Here is an 18,968-nt window from a genome sequence, read left to right as displayed (position 1 = left end):
TTGTCCAGTGATTAAAGGCAAAGGGAAACCAATGGCAACGGCCAAGCAAACACTCAACCCAACAACCAAATGTATATCAATTCTGATATTTCATGATGCTAATGTGGATCTTGAACAAAGGAGTCTTTGGGCTAGCTTCTCAAGCAGCACAGATGCCCTAATAAGGCAAATGGAAATTCCCTAGTACAGTGAAAATCCTGGAAGGACATAAAACTGACTTAGCTAGCTCTACACCACCCGCTCCCTGCCCCCCAGAAACAAAGCTCATCCAGTGATCCAGCAATCCTTAGAGAAGTGCTCCTGCCACCTTAACATCAAGTGCTCTGGACCCCAGCCCACACCTGCATTAGGGGAGCAGAAAAGTGGCTTACAGTCACTTCTCCCCCCACACACACACACACTGAGTAGAGCTTGACATAAGGACTTGGCCTTTGCTGTCTATTACAGTCCGATCTTAGAGAATTACACTGCAGTCCATCACTGCTATACCTGAGCACCTTACATGTTAAAAAAGTCAATGGCAATAAGGTCCCAGCCATTATTCATATTTAAAAGATTACTTTTAATATTTCAAAAAAAGTTGAGCCATTGGTCAGCTCTACAGCCAGTCAAAAAAACCTGAAAAGTTCTCATTAAATTTTTTCTGGTTTGGCTTATTCAGTGGCAAGACAGAAATCTTTTTTTTCAGAAGGATAAATGAGAGGGCAAGATCAGTTTCAGTTTCGAACGTCTGTTAGTCTATAAGGTGCCACAGGATTCTTTATTGCTTTTACAGATCCAGACTAACACGGCTACCCCTCTGATACCTGATCAGTTTCAGTGTAACCTGACTGGCAGCTCCTGTATTTCTCATGTCTTCCAAGTATAAGAGGAATCTTATTTCACAAAGATCTGCTTTTGTCATGATCAATTATTTATATTACATGCCAAACTTTATGGACTGCTGGTCCAATCTGATATGGTAATTTGAATGTACATCTCCAGGCAGTAGGATGACTATCTACATTTCAAGAAGTAAAGGATCACAAGGCCTTATTTAATGAGACAGCATCCCACTGTGACACTGCACCCCATATTCTTCATAGTGATATTATTATGATATGATTATAGCATAATTATGATGTAGTTTATGCAAGATAAGTCATGTGAGCTGTCATTGGAAAAGTTATGGTTTGCTGAGTATGATTATGCTATTTGTATGCATGTATCATTTTTGTATCTGTACTTCAAATGTAGTTACACTTGGGTAACGCCCACTAGATAGTGGGTGGGAAAGGGCCTATTCAGAGAAATGGGCCATTCAAAAGAACAATAGGCCCTAGGAGAAGATTATCTCCCACCTGGTGAGCCTTCCTGAGAACACTACAGACAGCCTGAGAGTCTCTACAAGGACATGTGAACAGGCCACATGATGCTGGACTCCATTTTGGGAGATCAGTATTTTTCCACAGACTAGTCTGGGAACCAAGCTTGGGAACAAAGAGTTCCCGCCATATGCAAAAGCTATATAAGGCAGGGAGTGACATCATCTGTGGTTCTTCACTCCCCACACATGAAGACTTGTGGAAACACCTGAGGAACAAAGACTGAACTGGGGGAAGTGCTGGACCCAGGCTAAAGGGATTTCTAGCCTGTGAATGAAGACCTGAGAAACCCAAGCTGTAAAGCTAATGCAGCTTGTGCCTTAAGAATCTGCAGCCTGCTTGTATCATTTCCCAGGGTGAGAATCTGCTAATTCATATCCAGTCTATCTAGTATATTAAGCTTAGGTTGTGTTTTTGTTTTTCAACTCTACCTCGATATAAAGCTGACCTCAGGAGCCAAAAAATCTTACCGCGTTATATCGAACTTGCTTTGATATGCCAGAGTACGCAGCCCCACCCTCACAGAGCACTGCTTTACCACGTTATATCCGAATTCGTGTTATATCGGGTCACATTATATCAAGGTAGAGGTGTATTTGCTAAGTAATCTGCTTTGATCTGTTTGCTATCCCTTATAATCACTTAAGACCTATCATTTGGAGTTAATAAACTTATTTTTGTTTTAATCTAAACCAGCGAGCTTTGACTGGAGTGCTTGGGGAAAATCTCTGCCTGGTTATCACAAGTGTGCATTGTTCTCTTCACATTGGGGGGAGAGGCGGCCCGGGTATTAAATCCATACACTGGCCAGATTTGACCAGGGCAGGACGGTACTGCTCTGGGGTCCTAGGCTGGGACGCTGGTGGTTAGAGAGCCTGCATGTAACTGCAGCCGGTGGTGTCCCTACCTGTATGAATGCTGGTGAAAGTGCAGGCTGGAGGGCTTTGCAGCTTATCACAGTAGTACAGTGTGAAAGGGAGCCCAGGCTGGTGGGTCACGGGACTCAGCGGTACCCCAGTTTCAGGTGGCACCCCAGGGGGAACCTGTCACACCCACAATATTTTATTTTGGATTAAAAAGATCCATACATTTTATACTGTGACACAAATGTAGGATTGTTGCTTGCAAACATTGCTTTAAATCAACTCAAATGCTTTTGATGAGTTGTATATTAATCACAGAGAATCACACAACAGACTGTAAACAGGAACCGGAGTCCTGGTCCATTACTGGGGCTTGTAAGTACTACCACAATACAAAGGAACAACTGCTGTCCATTAACACAGAGCAGGTGATCAGTGGAATAAAATGAATCTTAAAATATTGCATATTAAAACATTACCAGCAGTACAATCCAGCTGCAACCCCTTGTGTATTTCAGTTTTACTGGAATGTGAGATGGAGGTATGTCATCGTTTAGAGGACTTTTTTTTCGTAAGAATGGAAAGACTCTGGGAGATGAGAATGTTGTGTTTTCTTAGGAATATATTATGCTCTGCAGAGGAAGCATGTGATAAAAATGTTGCTATGGGAACTATTCTTTATTACATAAATGTAAATTGTCAGGTTTTAGATAATGTAAAAAACCATAAATGACCCAAATTAGATTTCAAGTTATACACTGGCTTTCCAGAATTTTGTCCTCTGATTCGCTTTATGAATAAATGGTTTGCTTTCAAACACAATTACTTGAACAAGCTTTAAGAACCACACACACAAGCATCAGCTTCACCCCACTCTTGTAGAAATGTCAGAATTTAAGAGAAGTTGTACAGTCTGCTCCCATTTTTCCTCAGGATGGAATTAGCCCAGATTTACACTGGAGAAAGTAGGCACAGAATATGGCCTGAAGAGCCGATTCACTGATTAAACACATGCCAGGTTTCTTGGAGAAAAACATTAGACCCTTTCTCTATCTTCTATCTCACCACAGAGTGATGGAATCCTTCCCACTTTGGAATGAGCCCTCAGACAGCGGTTCACAAAACAAGGATGTTTTCCCCATTAAAGTTTTAGTGAGAAAAATACTGTATTGAAAGTTTTATTTGTGGTTTTAAAATTGTCTCCCCGCCCCACCACCACACACACTTACTATTCCCCCACCTTCCCCCAATTAGAAAACAATCAGAAAGTGGAATTAACACAATTTAAACGACAGTTTTCCCCCTTGAAGTTTTGTTTCAAAATAAATCAAGTTAGAAAACAAAACACACACACACACAAAATAGAAGTTTCTCCATGAAAAATACTGATGTTTTCAGCTAAACCCTCTTTTGCTGCACAAATATTTCAGAAAATTTTCAGCCAGCTTTATTTCTGAGGAATTTCACCAGTATTTGCTCACCTCCCACTCCTCCCTGTCCCTCAACCTGCACAGGGCTCAATACAACCAGCACCAGCCTCTGCTAAGGCGAACTGGATGAGAGTCTTACTTTAGCCAGCAAGACTCACCATGATGGAAAGCTGAAGTAACTTGCTCAAGACTACAGACTCAGCGTCCGAGTCAGGATTCGAACACAGTAGCACCAGACAACTCAACCCCGTATTCATAAAAATAGCACTTGTAACTTATTATTGTGAAGGCGAAAGCAAGAATATGTGACACTACACATCTACTGATGTATTTTACTTCTCCAATCTAAATGTATCTAACTCCAGAATACATCAGGAAAATACACCTGTAGTCCAACACACCAAGCTAGAAATCACCAAAATAAAGTGGGACTGGATAATATTGGTGTGTAACCACCCACTTCCTAATTAGCTTAATCACTGCTGTCAACAAGGCATGCTTGAGTGAACTGCAAGACCTATATCATAACCATAAATAGATGGAAAGAAGAGAAGAGGCCCTTTTATTCATCTAGATTCTGTCTCTCTCTAAAATAAAGCAAACTAAGGCCACAATCCTATCGATAGTTGGGCACATGAGTAGCCACACTGAACTTAATGCGACTTCCCACAAAGTGTGCCAAGTTACTCATGGGCCAGATTTTCAAAGAGCTCAGCTCTTGTGTAGACACCTAAATGATATGGAAGTGAAAATCTGGGCCCAGTTGCGAGTGCTGAGCAGCTTGTATTTACCATTTTCACTATGATAAGGTTAGAGGGGTTGCCCGCTGCATCCCACAATATATGGAAAGTGATAATTTGATGTACTGTATCCTCATCTAGGAGGGAGGATTGTCCTGTGGTCAAGACACTAGCCCAGATGTCTCAAGACCTGGGTCCAAGTCCCTGCTTCCACCACAGACCTCCTGCATGACCTGCCTCCATGAGTGCTCTGAATCAGTGTCCTAACCATCAGGATATTGGCAGGGGGTGAGGTTCTCTCTCTAAACCAGAGAGAGAAAGGTCTCAGTTTTGGCTGCTGAAGCATGAGCTATCTGACCTGGCATAGGCACCTGACTCCAGGAGAGGATCCTGAGCAAAGAAAGGTCCCAGTCTTGTGCATAAGCCTCTCTCTCTTCAGTATACTCCTTGTCTGTTTCCCTTCTAGCTACCTGCGGAGGCTCCCGACTCAGGTTGTTGGCTTCTGAGGATCCCTTCCTTAGGTGCCCAACTCTTCCCAAGCATTGTATGGGGAGCCTGGGCACCTAACACGGAGCTGTGCATTTCACTAGACAGCAAGCTGCCTATGGGTTAGGAATTGCAATGCAGAGCAGAGTTACACTTAAGTACCTTTGAGGATCTAGGCTTAAGTTCCCCATCTGTAAGATGGTATCGTATTGGTATAAAATAGCACTTCCTTCCCCACATGGGTGTTTTGAGGATAAAAATCATCCCAGATTGTGAGGTGCACAGATACTACATTAATGGGGGTCATAGGTACCTAAAACAGACAGCTCCAGGAGTCAATACAACCCATTGAAAGCTTTGGCTGAAGCAGAATTATGCTGATACATATGTGCTGGTTCAGAGCGACAAGTGGATGTGGTACTGATCTTTAGTCTCTGCAGCACTCTACATGAGCTGGTCTTATATTTAAGTACTTACGTTAATTATAATTACCACAAGTATTACTAGAATGAAGTGGAATCTGAAATCTTGGCACTGGAGAGCTGAGACATTTACAGCAAATGCAAGTGGTAAAAAATCTGAAGCCCGGTTATTTCTAGCGTTAGCAGTCTGAACTAGTAGTAGAGAGAATATTACACACTGCAAAATTACTCATTGCATGTGTATAGGGCATCAGTGAAGTTTGAAGGTGGGTCCTCAGCAGAGGTGGCTCTATGTATTTTGCCGCCCTAAGCACAGCAGTCAGGTGGCTTTCAGCGGCGCGCCTGCAGGAGGTCCGCTGGTCCCACGGCTTCGACATACCCGCCGCCGAATTGCCGCTGAAGCCGGGGGACCAGCGGACCTCCCGCAGGCATGCTGCTGAAGGCTCCCTGACTTCCGCCCCCACAGCCACCGGCAGGCCACCCAAGTTGGTGCACTGGTGCCTGGAGCCACCCCTGGTCCTCAGTTCCTCAGCACCGCCCTTGGTCACTTGAGCTAAAGGAGTAACCCGCTTACTTGGTAGCTGTAGCAAGCCTATTACCTATGCCCCATTGGGTTGAAAAGTCAGTGGCTTAGCAAGGGTATAATTTAGGTCCCAATGTGGGTGTTTGACTTAGAGTCTAGGTCACTGTCCGAATTTTGGTCCTCTTCAGCTTTTGACTCTTTCAAATTATAGGTGCACTCTCCACACCATGTTTGTCCTGTCTTAGATCAACTGGTGACGGTAAACTGCAAAGGTCTTTACCTTGGTTAATTATAATCAATACTTGGAACAAAAGGCAATCAGATTAAGTAAAGGAGAGAACCTTTTAAAAAGAGATTCATTCCAATTCTATGGATCTTAACTAAATAAACCAACGAGAGAAAAATTTCAGTCTACATACTATAGGGACTGAGAATACTCTTCCGTAAAGAGTGAGGCAGCTGCAAGGTTTTACACAGCGATAAGTGAAGTTCCACATTGTCTTACTAACCCCTGACTGGGCTGGCTTACATGCCCATCCACCTTCTCCGGCACCCCTTTTACAGTTATCTGCTATTTGGAAGTTTGGTCTGTTTATTTATCTGTTGTGAACTGCATGGTATACTCCTTGTCTGTTTCAATGGGAAAATACGCACACTGTGTTCATTTTCCTCTGGTTTTACAAGTGTTTTTCCCCTCCCCAGTATTGATAAATACAGTACAAGTTACCCAGAACAAAGGTCTGGATGCATGGCTGTCATGGAGTTCCACCTGGGATGTATTAGGCCCAATAAGTCTATCGGAGAATGCCCAAAATTAAATCCTTCTATTCGAAGGGTCATGCCTACTGTATATATTATACATATATGTGGCAGAATTAATTTTTTTAATAATATCAATGGATAATACCTATATTTATTTTGGAACCTTTTTTATCAATTTAAGTTTTCTGCAGTTGGGGGGAAATTAGAGAGGTGAGAAGGTGTCAATTTTTTTTTTTTTTATGACAGACGTTGAGATTCAAAAAGTTAAAGTTTATCACTGGTAAAGCACAAATTGATATCACATATCAAAATCTACAAAGTAAATATCCTTAAATCAAACTAATAAGCTCTTAAGCAGTACTTTTCTAACTTTGCTACCTGTACATTTCAATTATTGATATAAATATTTTTATTGGTTTGTGTGTGTGTGTACAGTGAACCAATGTTTACCAACATTTACTGATAAAAAGCTAATCCTTCCAAGACTAATTATACAGATTCCATCAACATGAGGAAATTACAAGCATATCATATTTTAGCTATCAGAAGACTGCACTGTACAAACTCCATGCACCACTTATGGAAAGTTCTCCTTTTATATTTCCTTGAGTGCCTGTTTTTCTGTAACACTGTTTATATACCAAGTAAATAAATATAGCTAAAAAAGATCATAACTGTAATAAACCAGCAAAAACTTTTAGATATCCGCAGAATCTTTCACATAAATTCCCATGTGATAAACCTCCATGTAAGCTTCAAATTATGAATGATTAGGAGTCACTGAATTAATAATGCAAGGGCTATTTGTATTGGCATCCAACAAAAACCAGAAGGCATTCTAAACTTCTCATAACAAAACGGTAAGTACATCCAAAAGAAAATCTATTCTGAGAACCCTCCCACTCCCTACTTTGAACTACCTTCTAACTAGGTTGCATATTTTATACAATAAGAATCATGCTTTGCAGCCTGAAAGGCTGATTAACTGCAGCTTTTAGGTAGCTGCCATGCTTTGATACCCAGAAGAGAGACAGCAGCACCGTATTCTCAATAATGCTAATGGAAATTAAACACATGACAGGAAAATGAAAGCCAAAAGATGTTCCATAAGGAATTGGCTTGCTTACATTATATGCATCACACCTACATTTAAATCCATAAACATTTCATAATAGTAACCAAATGCATATTTGCAAAAGAAAAGGAAGTGGCAGACAGAAGAAAAAAATATCAGAAAGTATAAATCTATTGTGCACCCCCCAAACTCAGTGCAGAGAGTTTTAGAGTGTTTTAAGACTAGTACAAATCTCCCTCCTCTCCCCAACACACCTGAGCTTTTAAATCACAAATGCCAACTTTTAATGGGCAGATGATTAGTCGGTAGGAATACCCAGTGTGGCATCAGAGCAGCTGCAATTGCACACCCAGGTGAGATGAATGGTTTTGACAGCCACAAATGTTACTGAGTTCAAAAGGCACAAGTTTGCATTGCAGGAAGTAAGGTCTTGTCTACATGGGGACATTCTGGAAAATTAATCCTGATTAACTAAGGGGATGAATTTAAAGTGGCTTTAGTAAACCCATGTGTGGATGCTCTTTCTTAGAACTAAAGCAGCCTTAATGATTAATAAACTGAATTAAGGCCACTTGAATTCTGAGTAAGAGCATCCACACAAGGGTTTAATGGGAGTTAACTAATCCACTAAATTCACACCTTTAGTTAATTAGGATTAATTTTCTTGAGTTTCTCCCTGTACACAAGCTCTAAAAATCAGTCACACAGGCCTTCCGATAGCATCCTAGAGAAAGTTTTAGCTAACACCCCTCCACGTCACTGCTCTCTGCCCCCAGAGATTCTCAACAACTCCCCAAAACACACATCTGTTTTAAAAGAAGTCACCAAAAGCCAACCCCACCCCACATTTCAGAAGCTATCTTCCCAGTTCAGATCCTTTTATAGCTGCATGTTACTGTCAGACTCTGAGCCACCGTCCCTGCTACCAAAAGGCTCGCAGCTCCACTGCAAAGTTAAATGAACTAGAGCCCTTTGGCAAGGGAGATCTTGCTTGTGTTCCTAAGCAGGACAGAGTCCAAGTTCTGGTCTGCCCTTTCCCCAAACCCATCTGTTCAGAGAGCAGCCTATTGCGCTGCACCTCAAGCTGTTCCTATGTTTGTGGTGTGCAGATGACACAGCAGCGATCTGAATTGGGGGCTGCAGGGAACAGACGTTTCCCAAGCTCACACTTTGCAGAAAGAAAAGGCAACATTCCCCCCACACCCGAGACAGCCACCGAGCAGTTTGCAAAAGAAATAACAATCGGAGCCCTCGCGCGTGCTGCCTCCAGCCCTGGCCCACAAGAATGCAAACTAGTGTCACACGGAACAAGCAAAAGAATAAGAGCCCGACCAAACAGAAAGGGAAAGCACAAATACTTACACCTAAACGTCTGCTCCTAATCTTTACATACCCTTGCTTCACTATGTCATTAAAATTGGCAGCCATCCTGTTTGTGGGGAGGAGCCGCTCGCCCAAGTTGAATCCGGTCGGTGGCTGAAATGATTCACATCGCTTGGAATAATCCTCCTGACCCAGAAACTCGGCGGCAAGAGTTTTAATCCACTCGGGAGAGGGGGGAAGAGGCTACAGGACCCCGCTGCATCAGCTGACAGCGCTGCCGGCTGGAATGAGCTCAGCGCTCCAGCTCCGCTCCTCTTGCAGAACAGCGGGATCCGCCCTCTGCCTTCCTCCCCACCGGGGCAGAAAGCCCCCGGGCCAGCCCGCCTGGCAGAGGCTGCACCTGGAGAAGCAGCAGTCCGGGCTGTACACAGGGGGACGCACGGGAAAGTTGGGGGGGGATCCCAGGGAGAATTACGGTCGGTGCAAGAAAGACAATGGGAGCCGGAGTGAGAGAGCCTGGTGGCACAGGGCTGGCTGGAAAACGTTGCTGCTTTGTGAGTTGCTCTCTTTCTCCTGTTCCCTACATGTTCTGCCCGGCCCCTTTAAATACAGACACACTCTGGCCTGACTTCGCTTTCCTGGCTGTTCTTTTCACTCCTCCTCCTTTTTATTTTCTTCACTACCTACCTTCACCCTTATTGCATCTATTTCTAAGCTGTCCCAGTTTCTTCTGTCTCTTCCCCTCTTTCAGCATCATCTCAGTGGTGTTCACCCCTTCTCATTACCCATGTTTCAGTCTCTCTTTTCCCCTTTCATAGGGCTGAGCATAGGGTTGCCACCTGTCCGGGTTTTATCTGGACAGTCTGGTTTCTGGGTGCGGGGTCCGGGTGCCCTAATTAGGGTTGCCCAGTTTTTGACTGGAAAGTTCGGTCGAAAAGGGGACCCTGGCAGTGTCCAGTGGGATGTACTGACCGGCCACCAAAAGTCTGGTTACTGTGGGGTGGGAGGGTAGGGTGACCAGACAGCAACTGTGAAAAAATGGGACAGGGGGTGGGGGCTAATAGGAGCCTATATAAGAAAAAGATCTGAAAATCCGGACATCTGGTCACCCTAGGGTGGGGAGGCACTGGGTGATTGACTCATGCCAGGTCCTGCTCAGCCAAGGCCACCTCCTACCTGCGAGCAGGCTTCTTGTCAGGCTGTATCAGCTCCCATCCCAGCCCCGAAGCAGAGGGAGTCCAGCTGAGGAGTAGGAGTGGAGATGATCCGGGTGGGGGGGGGAGAGAAGCAAGTGGAGAGGGCAGGGCCTTGAGGGGAAGAGGTGGAGAAGGGGGCAGGGTGGTGAGCTCAGGTGTAAATCTATAGCACTTTGACCACTTGGGACAAGCTACTTTAGTTAGAAGTTCTGGAGCATGCTTTGACATCCAGCTGTTTGAAACAGGCCATAGTATGTCAAAGCGTGCTAGAGAACTTTTCATGCCCAGTATCAGGGTCCACAGGTCAACGTAGTGCACAGCAAGCTAGTCCACTGTATCATCATACCCTGACATGCCACACATTAAGCCACGGACAAGCCTGCCCCCCACCCCACACACCCCAGTAAGTCATTTATTGGGGAAAAAAAATTGCCCATCACCCTTAAAACCACTGAAAGTGATACTATCCTACAATATTTCAGCATGTACATATAATTCCCTGAGTATAGACTGACATGCTGTTTTGGGGCCTAAAAAAAAGTCCATTAGAGACAACAAAAAGACTCCAAAGTGCATTGGATCAGGCTCTTAGCCTCATTTTATTTATTTATTTATTTGTGCAGTACCAGGTTTAAAATCCACATAAGAAAGGATCAGTGCTCAATAACAGGGGCTGTCCTGCAATTCTCAGGACAGGTGGTGGTGACCTGTGGTTTTCTGCAAGAAGGTGCATTTCCCAGAAAGTCTCTTGGCTGCCTCAACAAGCGTCAACTGGCACCACTCCAGACTCTGACTGAAAGTAACCTGAGCGTTGGCCCTGTGGAAGTGATAGAAATGTCACACAAACATATGCCACTTTTACTCTGGCAATGTGTGGCTGTCCCAATGAAAAAAACTTGGCTGGCACTGGGCAGCATGCTGCAGCCGGTGGATAGTCATTGTTTTCAGATGTTTGCAAGCACTGCTGAGCATAATAATGAAACCAGGAAAGGGAGAGCTCCAGGCACCCCCACCACCACTGTTGAAATGACTTATTCATACACCCCATTGCTGGGGAAGGAATTGCTCATTGTGTAAAACTGGACACTTTAAAAAATGCATCCTTTACTACCTGTTAACAGTTCTAAACACAGGCACCCATTGTCTGGGTAGGAGGATACTCAAATACCTATCCCTTTTAGACTGAGACTGCCAGATTACTGCAGTGACATCTTTCTTATAGAAGATCTGGGCAGATGGCTACAAGGCACACCAGAAAAGAGTCACTGAAAGCCAGAGATCAATAGTAAATGTGGAATGTACCTTCTAGGTATATAACTAAATTCTTCAGGCAAGGATTGCTTTTTTTATGTCTATTGTACAGACCTAAACATACTGTTGGCATCAAACCAGAAACAAGTTGGCCAGTCACATAAGGTTTTATAATTTCACTGAGAGCCATGGAAGCAGAGTGTAGGCGTGTAGTCTGCCATCTGGGCCTGTAGCCCTGTAACTATGAGTTGCTTTTATAGGCATCTCCATTAAATGCAGCTGACAGGACCAAGGACAGAATGCTGGTATATTTTAGGGAGTCAACTCCTGCTTTACCTACTACCTCACATACAGTTTTGTATTGGGAAAGGCAGGTCCTAGGTCATGCTATTTTCTCCACAGTGATATTCCGCTTCTCTACTTCATACCCTAAATGGACTAATTCATGGACTCATCTTTTGGTAAAAGAACCAAAAAAGTGCCACCGTGGCTAAACAACAAATTAAAAGAAGTAGTGAGAGGCAAAAAGGCATCCCTTAAAAAGTTACATCCTAGTGAGGAAAATAGAAAAGAGCATAAACTCTGGCAAATGACGTGTAAAAATATAATTAGGAAGGCCAAAAAAGAAATTGAAGAACAGCTAGCCAAAGACTCAAAAAGTAATAGCAAAAAAAAAATAAGTACATCAGAAGCAGGAAGTCTGCTAAACAACCAGTGGGGCCACTGGACGATTGAGATGCTAAAAGAGCACTCATGGACGATAAGGCCATTGCAGAGAAACTAAATGAATTCTTTGCATCAGTCTTCATGGCTGAGGATGTGAGGGAGATTCCCAAACCTGAGCCATTTCTTTTTAGGTGACAAATCTGAGGAACTGTCCCAGATTGAGGTGTCAGTAGAGGTGGTTTTGGAACAAATTGATAAATTAAACGATAATAAGTCACCAGGACCAGATGGTATTCACCCAAGAGTTCTGAAGGAACTCAAATGTGAAATTGCAGGACTACTAACTGTAGCCTGTACCCCATCTTTTAAATCAGCATCTGTACCAAATGACTGGAGGATAACTAATGTGATGCCAATTTTTTAAAAAGGGCTGCAGAGGTGGCCCTGGCAATCACAGGCCGGTAAGCCTGACTTCAGTACCGGGCAAACTGGTTGAAACTATAGTAAAGAACAAAATTGTCAAACATATAGATGAACATAATTTGTTGGGGAAGAGTCAACATGGTTTTTTAAAGGGAAATCCTGGCTCACCAATCTACTAGAATTCTCTGAGGGGGTCAACAAGCATGTGGACAAGGGGGATCCAGTGGATATTTAGATTTTCAGAAAGCCTTTGACAAGGTACCCCAACAAAGGTTCTTAAGCAAAGTAAGCAGTCATGGGATAAAAGGGAAGGTCCTCTCATGGATTGGTAACAGATTAAAAGATAAGAAACAAAGGGTAGGAATAAATGGTCAGTTTTCAGAATGGAGAGGAGTAAATAGTGTTGTCCTCCAGAAGTCTGTACTGGGCCCAGCCTTATTCAGCATATTCATAAATGATCTGGAAAAAAAGGCTAAGCAGTGATGTGGCAAAATTTGTAGATGATTCAAAACTACTCAATATTTTTAAGTCCCAAGCAGACCGTGAAGAGCTACAAAAGGATCTCACAAAACTGGGCAAAAAAATGGCAGATGAAGTTCAGTGTTGATAAATGCAAAGTAATACACATTGGAAAACATAATCCCAATAATACATATAATATGATGGCATCTAAATTAGCTGTTAGCACTCAAGAAAAAGATCTTGGAGTCATTGTGGATAGTTCTCTGAAAACATCCACTCAATGTGCAGCAGCAGTCAAAAAGCAAACCGAAGGTTGGGAATCATTATGAAAAGGATAGATAGAGAGAAAATATCATATTGCCTCTATATAAATCCATGGTATGCCCACATCTTGAATACTGCATGCAGATGTAATTGCCCCATCTCAAAAGAAATATATTGGAATTGGAAAAGGTTCAGAAAAGGGCAACAAAAATGATTAGAGAGTATGGAACAGCTTCCCTATGAGGAGCCATTAATAAGACTGGGAATTTTCAGCTTGGAAAAGAGATGACTGGGTGGGGGGTGGGGGGATATGATAGAGGTCTATAAAATCAGACTGATGTGAAGAAAGTAAATAAGGAAGTGTTATTTACTCCTTTTAATTACACAAGAACTAGGGGCCACCAAATGCAATTAATAGGCAGCAGGTTTAAAACAAGCAAAAGGAAATATTTTTTCACACAACACACAGTCAACCTGTGGAACTCCTTGCCAGAGGATGTTGTGAAGGCCAAGACTATAACAGGGTTCTAAAAAGAACTAGATAAGTTCATGGAGGATAGATCCATCAATGGCTATTAGCCAGGATGGGCAGGGATGGTGTCCCTAGCCTGTGTTTGCCAGAAGCTGGGAATGGGCAAGAAGGAATGAATCACCTGATGATTACTTGTTCTGTTCATTCCCTCTGGGGCACCTGGCATTGGCCACTGTCAGAAGACAGGATACGGGGCTAGATGGACCTTTGGTCTGACCCGGTATGGCCATTCTTATGATGAGAAAGAAGTTCTTCAGCTGAGAGAGCGCTCTAATTTTACCTTTGACATTTTGTATGATTGCTATGAAAGCAGATGACAGTAATGGTAATACCATGGTGATATTTTCTACATAAACCATGGATCTGTCTTTGATAAGCCAAGATTTTTTTTCCCCCCACTGAGATTCTTAAGGCCAGAAGAGGCCATCATGATCATCTAGACTGGCTTCTTGCAGAACACAGGGAATAAATAAATTTTCACGCAGTAATTCCTGCAAACACCCACAACTTTTGGTTGCACTAGAGCACATCGTATAGAAAGAAATCCTAACTTGATTTGAGAGGAATGTTAACTTGGTGTTAGAAGAGAAGATATAACACACACGGAAAAGAATTTGACCTTGCAAGTGTTCCTTTATTCTTGACTGGTTGTCTCTTATATGATATATGGAACTAAGCTGAGAGCAAAGCTAGTGTGTATAAACATTTAGTAACCCAAAAGTCTATTTAATTACATGTGTAAGTAATTTGACTGGTGAACATCTGTCCCCAGTAAGCACTCTTTTCAATGCAGAGGGTTGTGGCCTTTGAGAGACTGTAAAGTTGTATCAGGTTGCTTTACTTGGCATGGAATTAACTAGGTTGCATAGCTTTATCCTCTCTGTTTGTGACATCCTTTTATATAAAGAGAAAATCAAGGGGGAGCCTTCTTCTACCTAATCACTCTGTCTGATTAAACAAGGCCAAAAATGGCTCTATCTTGGCTATAGGAATGTTTTGTGAATTTCCCAAATTAGGCAGCTATCCAGTTAATCTGATTTGAGCAACCAGATGGAGCAACATTAACATTGGACACAAAAGACTTAACTCCAGGAGGATTTCTTGGGAAAATGTCAGTGTTCACTCCAAGAACACTTATTGTCATTATCTTGACATGATCAGTGTGGACCATTTTCTGCAGAGGATGACTGTAGAACTTGGAAGGTCTAGGGAAGGCAGATGTCCTGGCTCAGCCCTGGAATTATGCCTCTATCAGGGCAGTGCGGTGAGGTTATTGTGGTGGTTGCTGTTGAAAAAGAATTAAGCATAGCAAGTTCATATATGTGAACATAGAGGAGTGGTCAAGGTTAACCATGGCCACGAGTGATCAAAGACTGTGAATCCCTAAGTCTACTTGGACATATTTCTGGCAGAGTAGTCATATTTTCTGATCACAAATTTGGGCAGCCCTAAAAATTGGGCTATTCTTTGAAGCCTCCATTCTTCCCTTATATTTGGAAATCTATGGAGTGTTTTTGCTAGAACCCACTCAATGTCCTAATTTATTGCCAGCTTTTCAAGAATGTGAAGTAAGTAAAATATGGACCTAAGTTTGAATGAAATTACTGTGATTGCCCCTGCAAATCAGGAGACAGCATATACAAATTCAGCTCACTGCCTACCTAACTTTAAAAAAACAAATACATATGGTCATGAATTAATAGACGTATTTACCCATTGCACAACTGGGAAATAAATTCTTACTGAAAACACCTTGTAATGTTATGATTTATGAAAATAAAGAATCTATTGACCAGGCTGATATGCCAGTTTATGGAGTAACATAGGTTGTGCAGTCCTAGGTTACTGTAATTATCTTGCCTCTGTCCCATTCAAATATTTTTATTTTATATAGGCCAAAGTGGGGCGAGACAGCATATATTAAAAATAACAGCAACAAATGGAATGTGTCCTTTTACTGGAAGCTGTGTTTCTGATTTTAATATTGTGTGCCTAACAAAATTACTGTCAAGATGGTGAATGTTAAGATAAAAATAAATATATGCTGACTAAATCTGCAAGCAAAGTGAATGCATTTGAATCCTGGGTAACATTACCTACTGAGAAACCAAACATTTATTTTGTTTGCTTTGTGTTTCTCTGACAGGTTACAAGCATCCAAACAACTTTGTCATCCTCAATCTCCTGAGGACATATGCCAAGGGACCTTCCTCCAGCCACACAACAGTGACTCAGGAATTAAGTAGAACTGAATGTCAGATCACAAGGTCATCAGCATCCATTCTTCTCTTTCCAGTATGTAATTCATCAGAATCTACAGCATACCAGAGCGCAGCTCCAGGACTGACAGCTTCCTTTGAACTGGCTGCTAAGGGAAAGCTCTGACTGATACAGGCTAGCTTCTCCGGGTGGCTGGGATCATTGTCTATGTAATTCTCTCAGCCTGAGTCAGCACAAGGAGCATTATTCCCAGGATTAGTCCTAAATCTGTAGTTATAGCCATCAGTAAAAACCAACTACAAGCAACAAGGAAGCAGTGCAACTTTTCTGGAGATACAGGCACCAGCAATGGCAAAATGCAAATTCTAATCAATGACATTATATCTTAAGAGATAGATATGTTAAATTGTGTGGGTATTTAGCTGCATTACTTACATTAATGTCAGTGGAGCTTGCATAGCTAAATCCCTGTACCTCATTTTGAAAGTGTATCCACAAAATAAGATTACATGACATACTAATATAAAATATAAAGAGGGTCATCCTATTGCTTCTTTAGAGCTTGATCCTGCATGCATGCTGGTAAGAGTTGTGTGGGACCCCCACTAGAGCTCCTGAGTAGTGTGCTTTTTTACTCATGATCTACTAAGGAGAAGTTAGGTGAGAGGAGTGGGCATTGAAGGCTGGTGGACTAGCAGGTCCACTGTACCTGGCTTTCATCAGGAGGCACCAACAGTTGGCTGAAGGAGAGTGTTTGCTCAGAACTTCCAGGTACATTTCTGTATCAGGAGCCCTCATGGTTGACCCCACATTCAATTGACCAAATCCCATCCTAAAAACACTCTAAATTATACTAGCCAGAATGTTTCCTCTATGGACAGGTCAGGGGCTAGAATTCCTAGCAACTGATAGCCAGAGGCTCTGTTCAACCCAAATATGCCTCTTTTGTGAGGGGAGAGAGGAGAGTGGGCAGTATAAAGCCAGCTATGTCAGCTTTAGGCTACTCTGGGAATTTCCTATGCTAGGCAAATCCACAGCTAACTTTAGGGGAGCTCAATGGCTGCTTTCTTGTGCTGCCACAAGAGGGGCCAAGGATCTGGCCCACTTCCTTCTAAGTGTCGCTCTTCACAACACTTATGTAGCCTCTGCTCCTGGCAGGCAATGGGAGTAATTAAAAATCCTTAAAATGGCCACTATGCCCTGGATTGCACTCATGGCACATATGTTGTGGCCACTTGCCATCTCTGTCCCATCACAACCACTTCCACCCCTACTCACCCATTCTCACCGCTCTGGTAAAGGTTTGCTCAGGTTGCTGAGCACTTCTGCAAGTCATTGTCTTAAAACCTCTCTCCTCAGGTGTGGAGTAAACGTCAAGTGCTGAACTTCACCCTTTTGGTTTCCATACTTCTTTCTGGAAGTCTCAGCAACCTGAAAAATTTGATCCTCAAAGTGAAATCCAGTTAATAAAATCCTATATAATTATACCAATATGATCCCTGTGACCTGATGCTCTGGAGGGCCTGGCGCTCTCCTCCCTCCTCTGCTGGTGAATAGGTGGAAGTAGTTACAGAATTAGTACTTCATTTGCATAAGCTTTCTACCCCAAATTCTTCTAGTAGCACTGTGGGATCTGCCATGCTATACAGAAATTCAGAATTGGTTATGTACCAGAAGTGACCTGACAGAGGGAGTGAAAAATATGGGCATCTCCCTTGTGGTAAGAAATCCCCAGTGGCATGGTTATATGGTATTGGTTCCTCTCTGGGGATCTTGTGCTGTTGGGAAGACTGACAGGAAATAACAGAGGAGGTGCAATAGCCAGGTGCAACAGTCAGATAGCTCATTGCTGAAGCTGCAGAGGAAAGCAGCAGAGCTGAGTGAATTGTAGTGAGGCCCCTTTCTAGCCAGCTAATAAAGCTGAAATCATAGTTGGTTTAGGTGGTGGAGCCTCCGAACAGGATCTGTCAGCATGTCAATGAACTTGAGACAGAGCTGCCCAAGTGCACACGAGGACATTGGAACTACACTACCCACTTACACCAAACCGGCTGGGGTTTCATGGACAGGAAAGGGAAGTGATGTGGTGAAAGGATATTTGTCTATTGGACATTCAGTGGCGGGTGGGAGTCCAAAATAATGGGCTATTGCCAGAGTTACTGTGGGGGGGGGGGGTGTTTTCTTTATATAGACAGGGAACATAGCAACATTCACCCAATAACGTTTACCTTGTTTAATTCACACTTGCACACGTACAGACAGATTGCAAACTGGGATGTATTTCCTATTATAAGGGCATCCAGGGAAAGTAGTTAGTGATCCAAGACATCCTGAGTGGGGGCTTAAGCTGGTGGTATTTGTTAGTTTTCAGAGGGACCTCTAGCTATTTGAACCTGACAATTATGCGTCTGATGTGGCAAAGAAACATTCACATTTAATTTTAAATAAAGCACAAATTTAATAAAATCATTAGGAAAACACCACTTCTGATAAAAGTGTCTCACATTCTATCATATAATTTTGAACATATAGAAATAATTCATTTATGAATTAAGCTTCCACATTTATCTTTATAGGTCTCCTAATGTTGACTGATTCCATTGAAGTTTGTTTTGCCCTAAATACTCATTACTGAATCAATGTCAAGCTAATTTGATGTCTGTGTTAACAATGTCTCCAAGGCAAATTCTTATCTTGAATCAATGCATATTTAAGCATTTATTGCTGCATGTCTGTTGAAAAATTATGCTTGAAAGTGTACAATTTTTTGTTGATGTTAAATGTTAGAAGAAAAATAAATTGTCTAATTATAGTATTTGCCAATTGCATTTTGAAAAGATACTAATGGTCTCATTCCACACCATAGACAGGTTTTAGGTACTGCTTTATAATCAATGAATGTTGCAATAGATTTTCAGGGTTTGGGTTTGCAACTGTAAGCTTATTTTCCATAATTGCACACCCAA

General features: G+C 42.4%; 1 protein-coding gene and 1 long non-coding RNA gene across 17 annotated transcripts in view; one reads left to right on the top strand and one right to left on the bottom strand.

The window, feature by feature from the left end:
- The window catches only part of DOK5 (docking protein 5), a 136,906-nt gene that overhangs the window by 76,442 nt on the left and 41,496 nt on the right, over positions 1 to 18,968 (bottom strand). For 5 of the 16 annotated variants that reach the window (XR_005587818.1, XR_005587819.1, XM_039498416.1 and 2 more), the window contains exon 1: positions 9,028 to 9,150. The exons of 2 other annotated variants lie outside the window; for them this stretch is intronic. Coding sequence is in view for 3 of the 14 variants with exons in the window: in XM_039498416.1 (XP_039354350.1) it covers positions 9,028 to 9,093 (66 nt within the window). In the remaining 11 variants the exon portion in view is untranslated. Of the gene's footprint in view, positions 1 to 7,919; positions 8,079 to 9,027; positions 9,188 to 10,763; positions 11,002 to 14,376; positions 15,068 to 17,280; positions 17,434 to 18,968 lie in introns of those variants that run through there. 9 more of the 16 variants (XM_039498421.1, XM_039498422.1, XR_005587824.1 and 6 more) reach the window with 8 other exon arrangements.
- LOC120380593 lies at positions 9,415 to 18,814 on the top strand. Its single transcript, XR_005587831.1, has 2 exons — positions 9,415 to 9,542; positions 15,929 to 18,814. It is a non-coding gene; the product is annotated as an uncharacterized LOC120380593 (long non-coding RNA).

Source organism: Mauremys reevesii, linkage group 13, assembly GCF_016161935.1.
Source record: "Mauremys reevesii isolate NIE-2019 linkage group 13, ASM1616193v1, whole genome shotgun sequence".
Classification (NCBI taxonomy): domain Eukaryota; kingdom Metazoa; phylum Chordata; order Testudines; family Geoemydidae; genus Mauremys; species Mauremys reevesii.
Note: the sequence above shows the minus strand (reverse complement) of the source record. Positions and strands in the feature narration are given on the sequence as shown.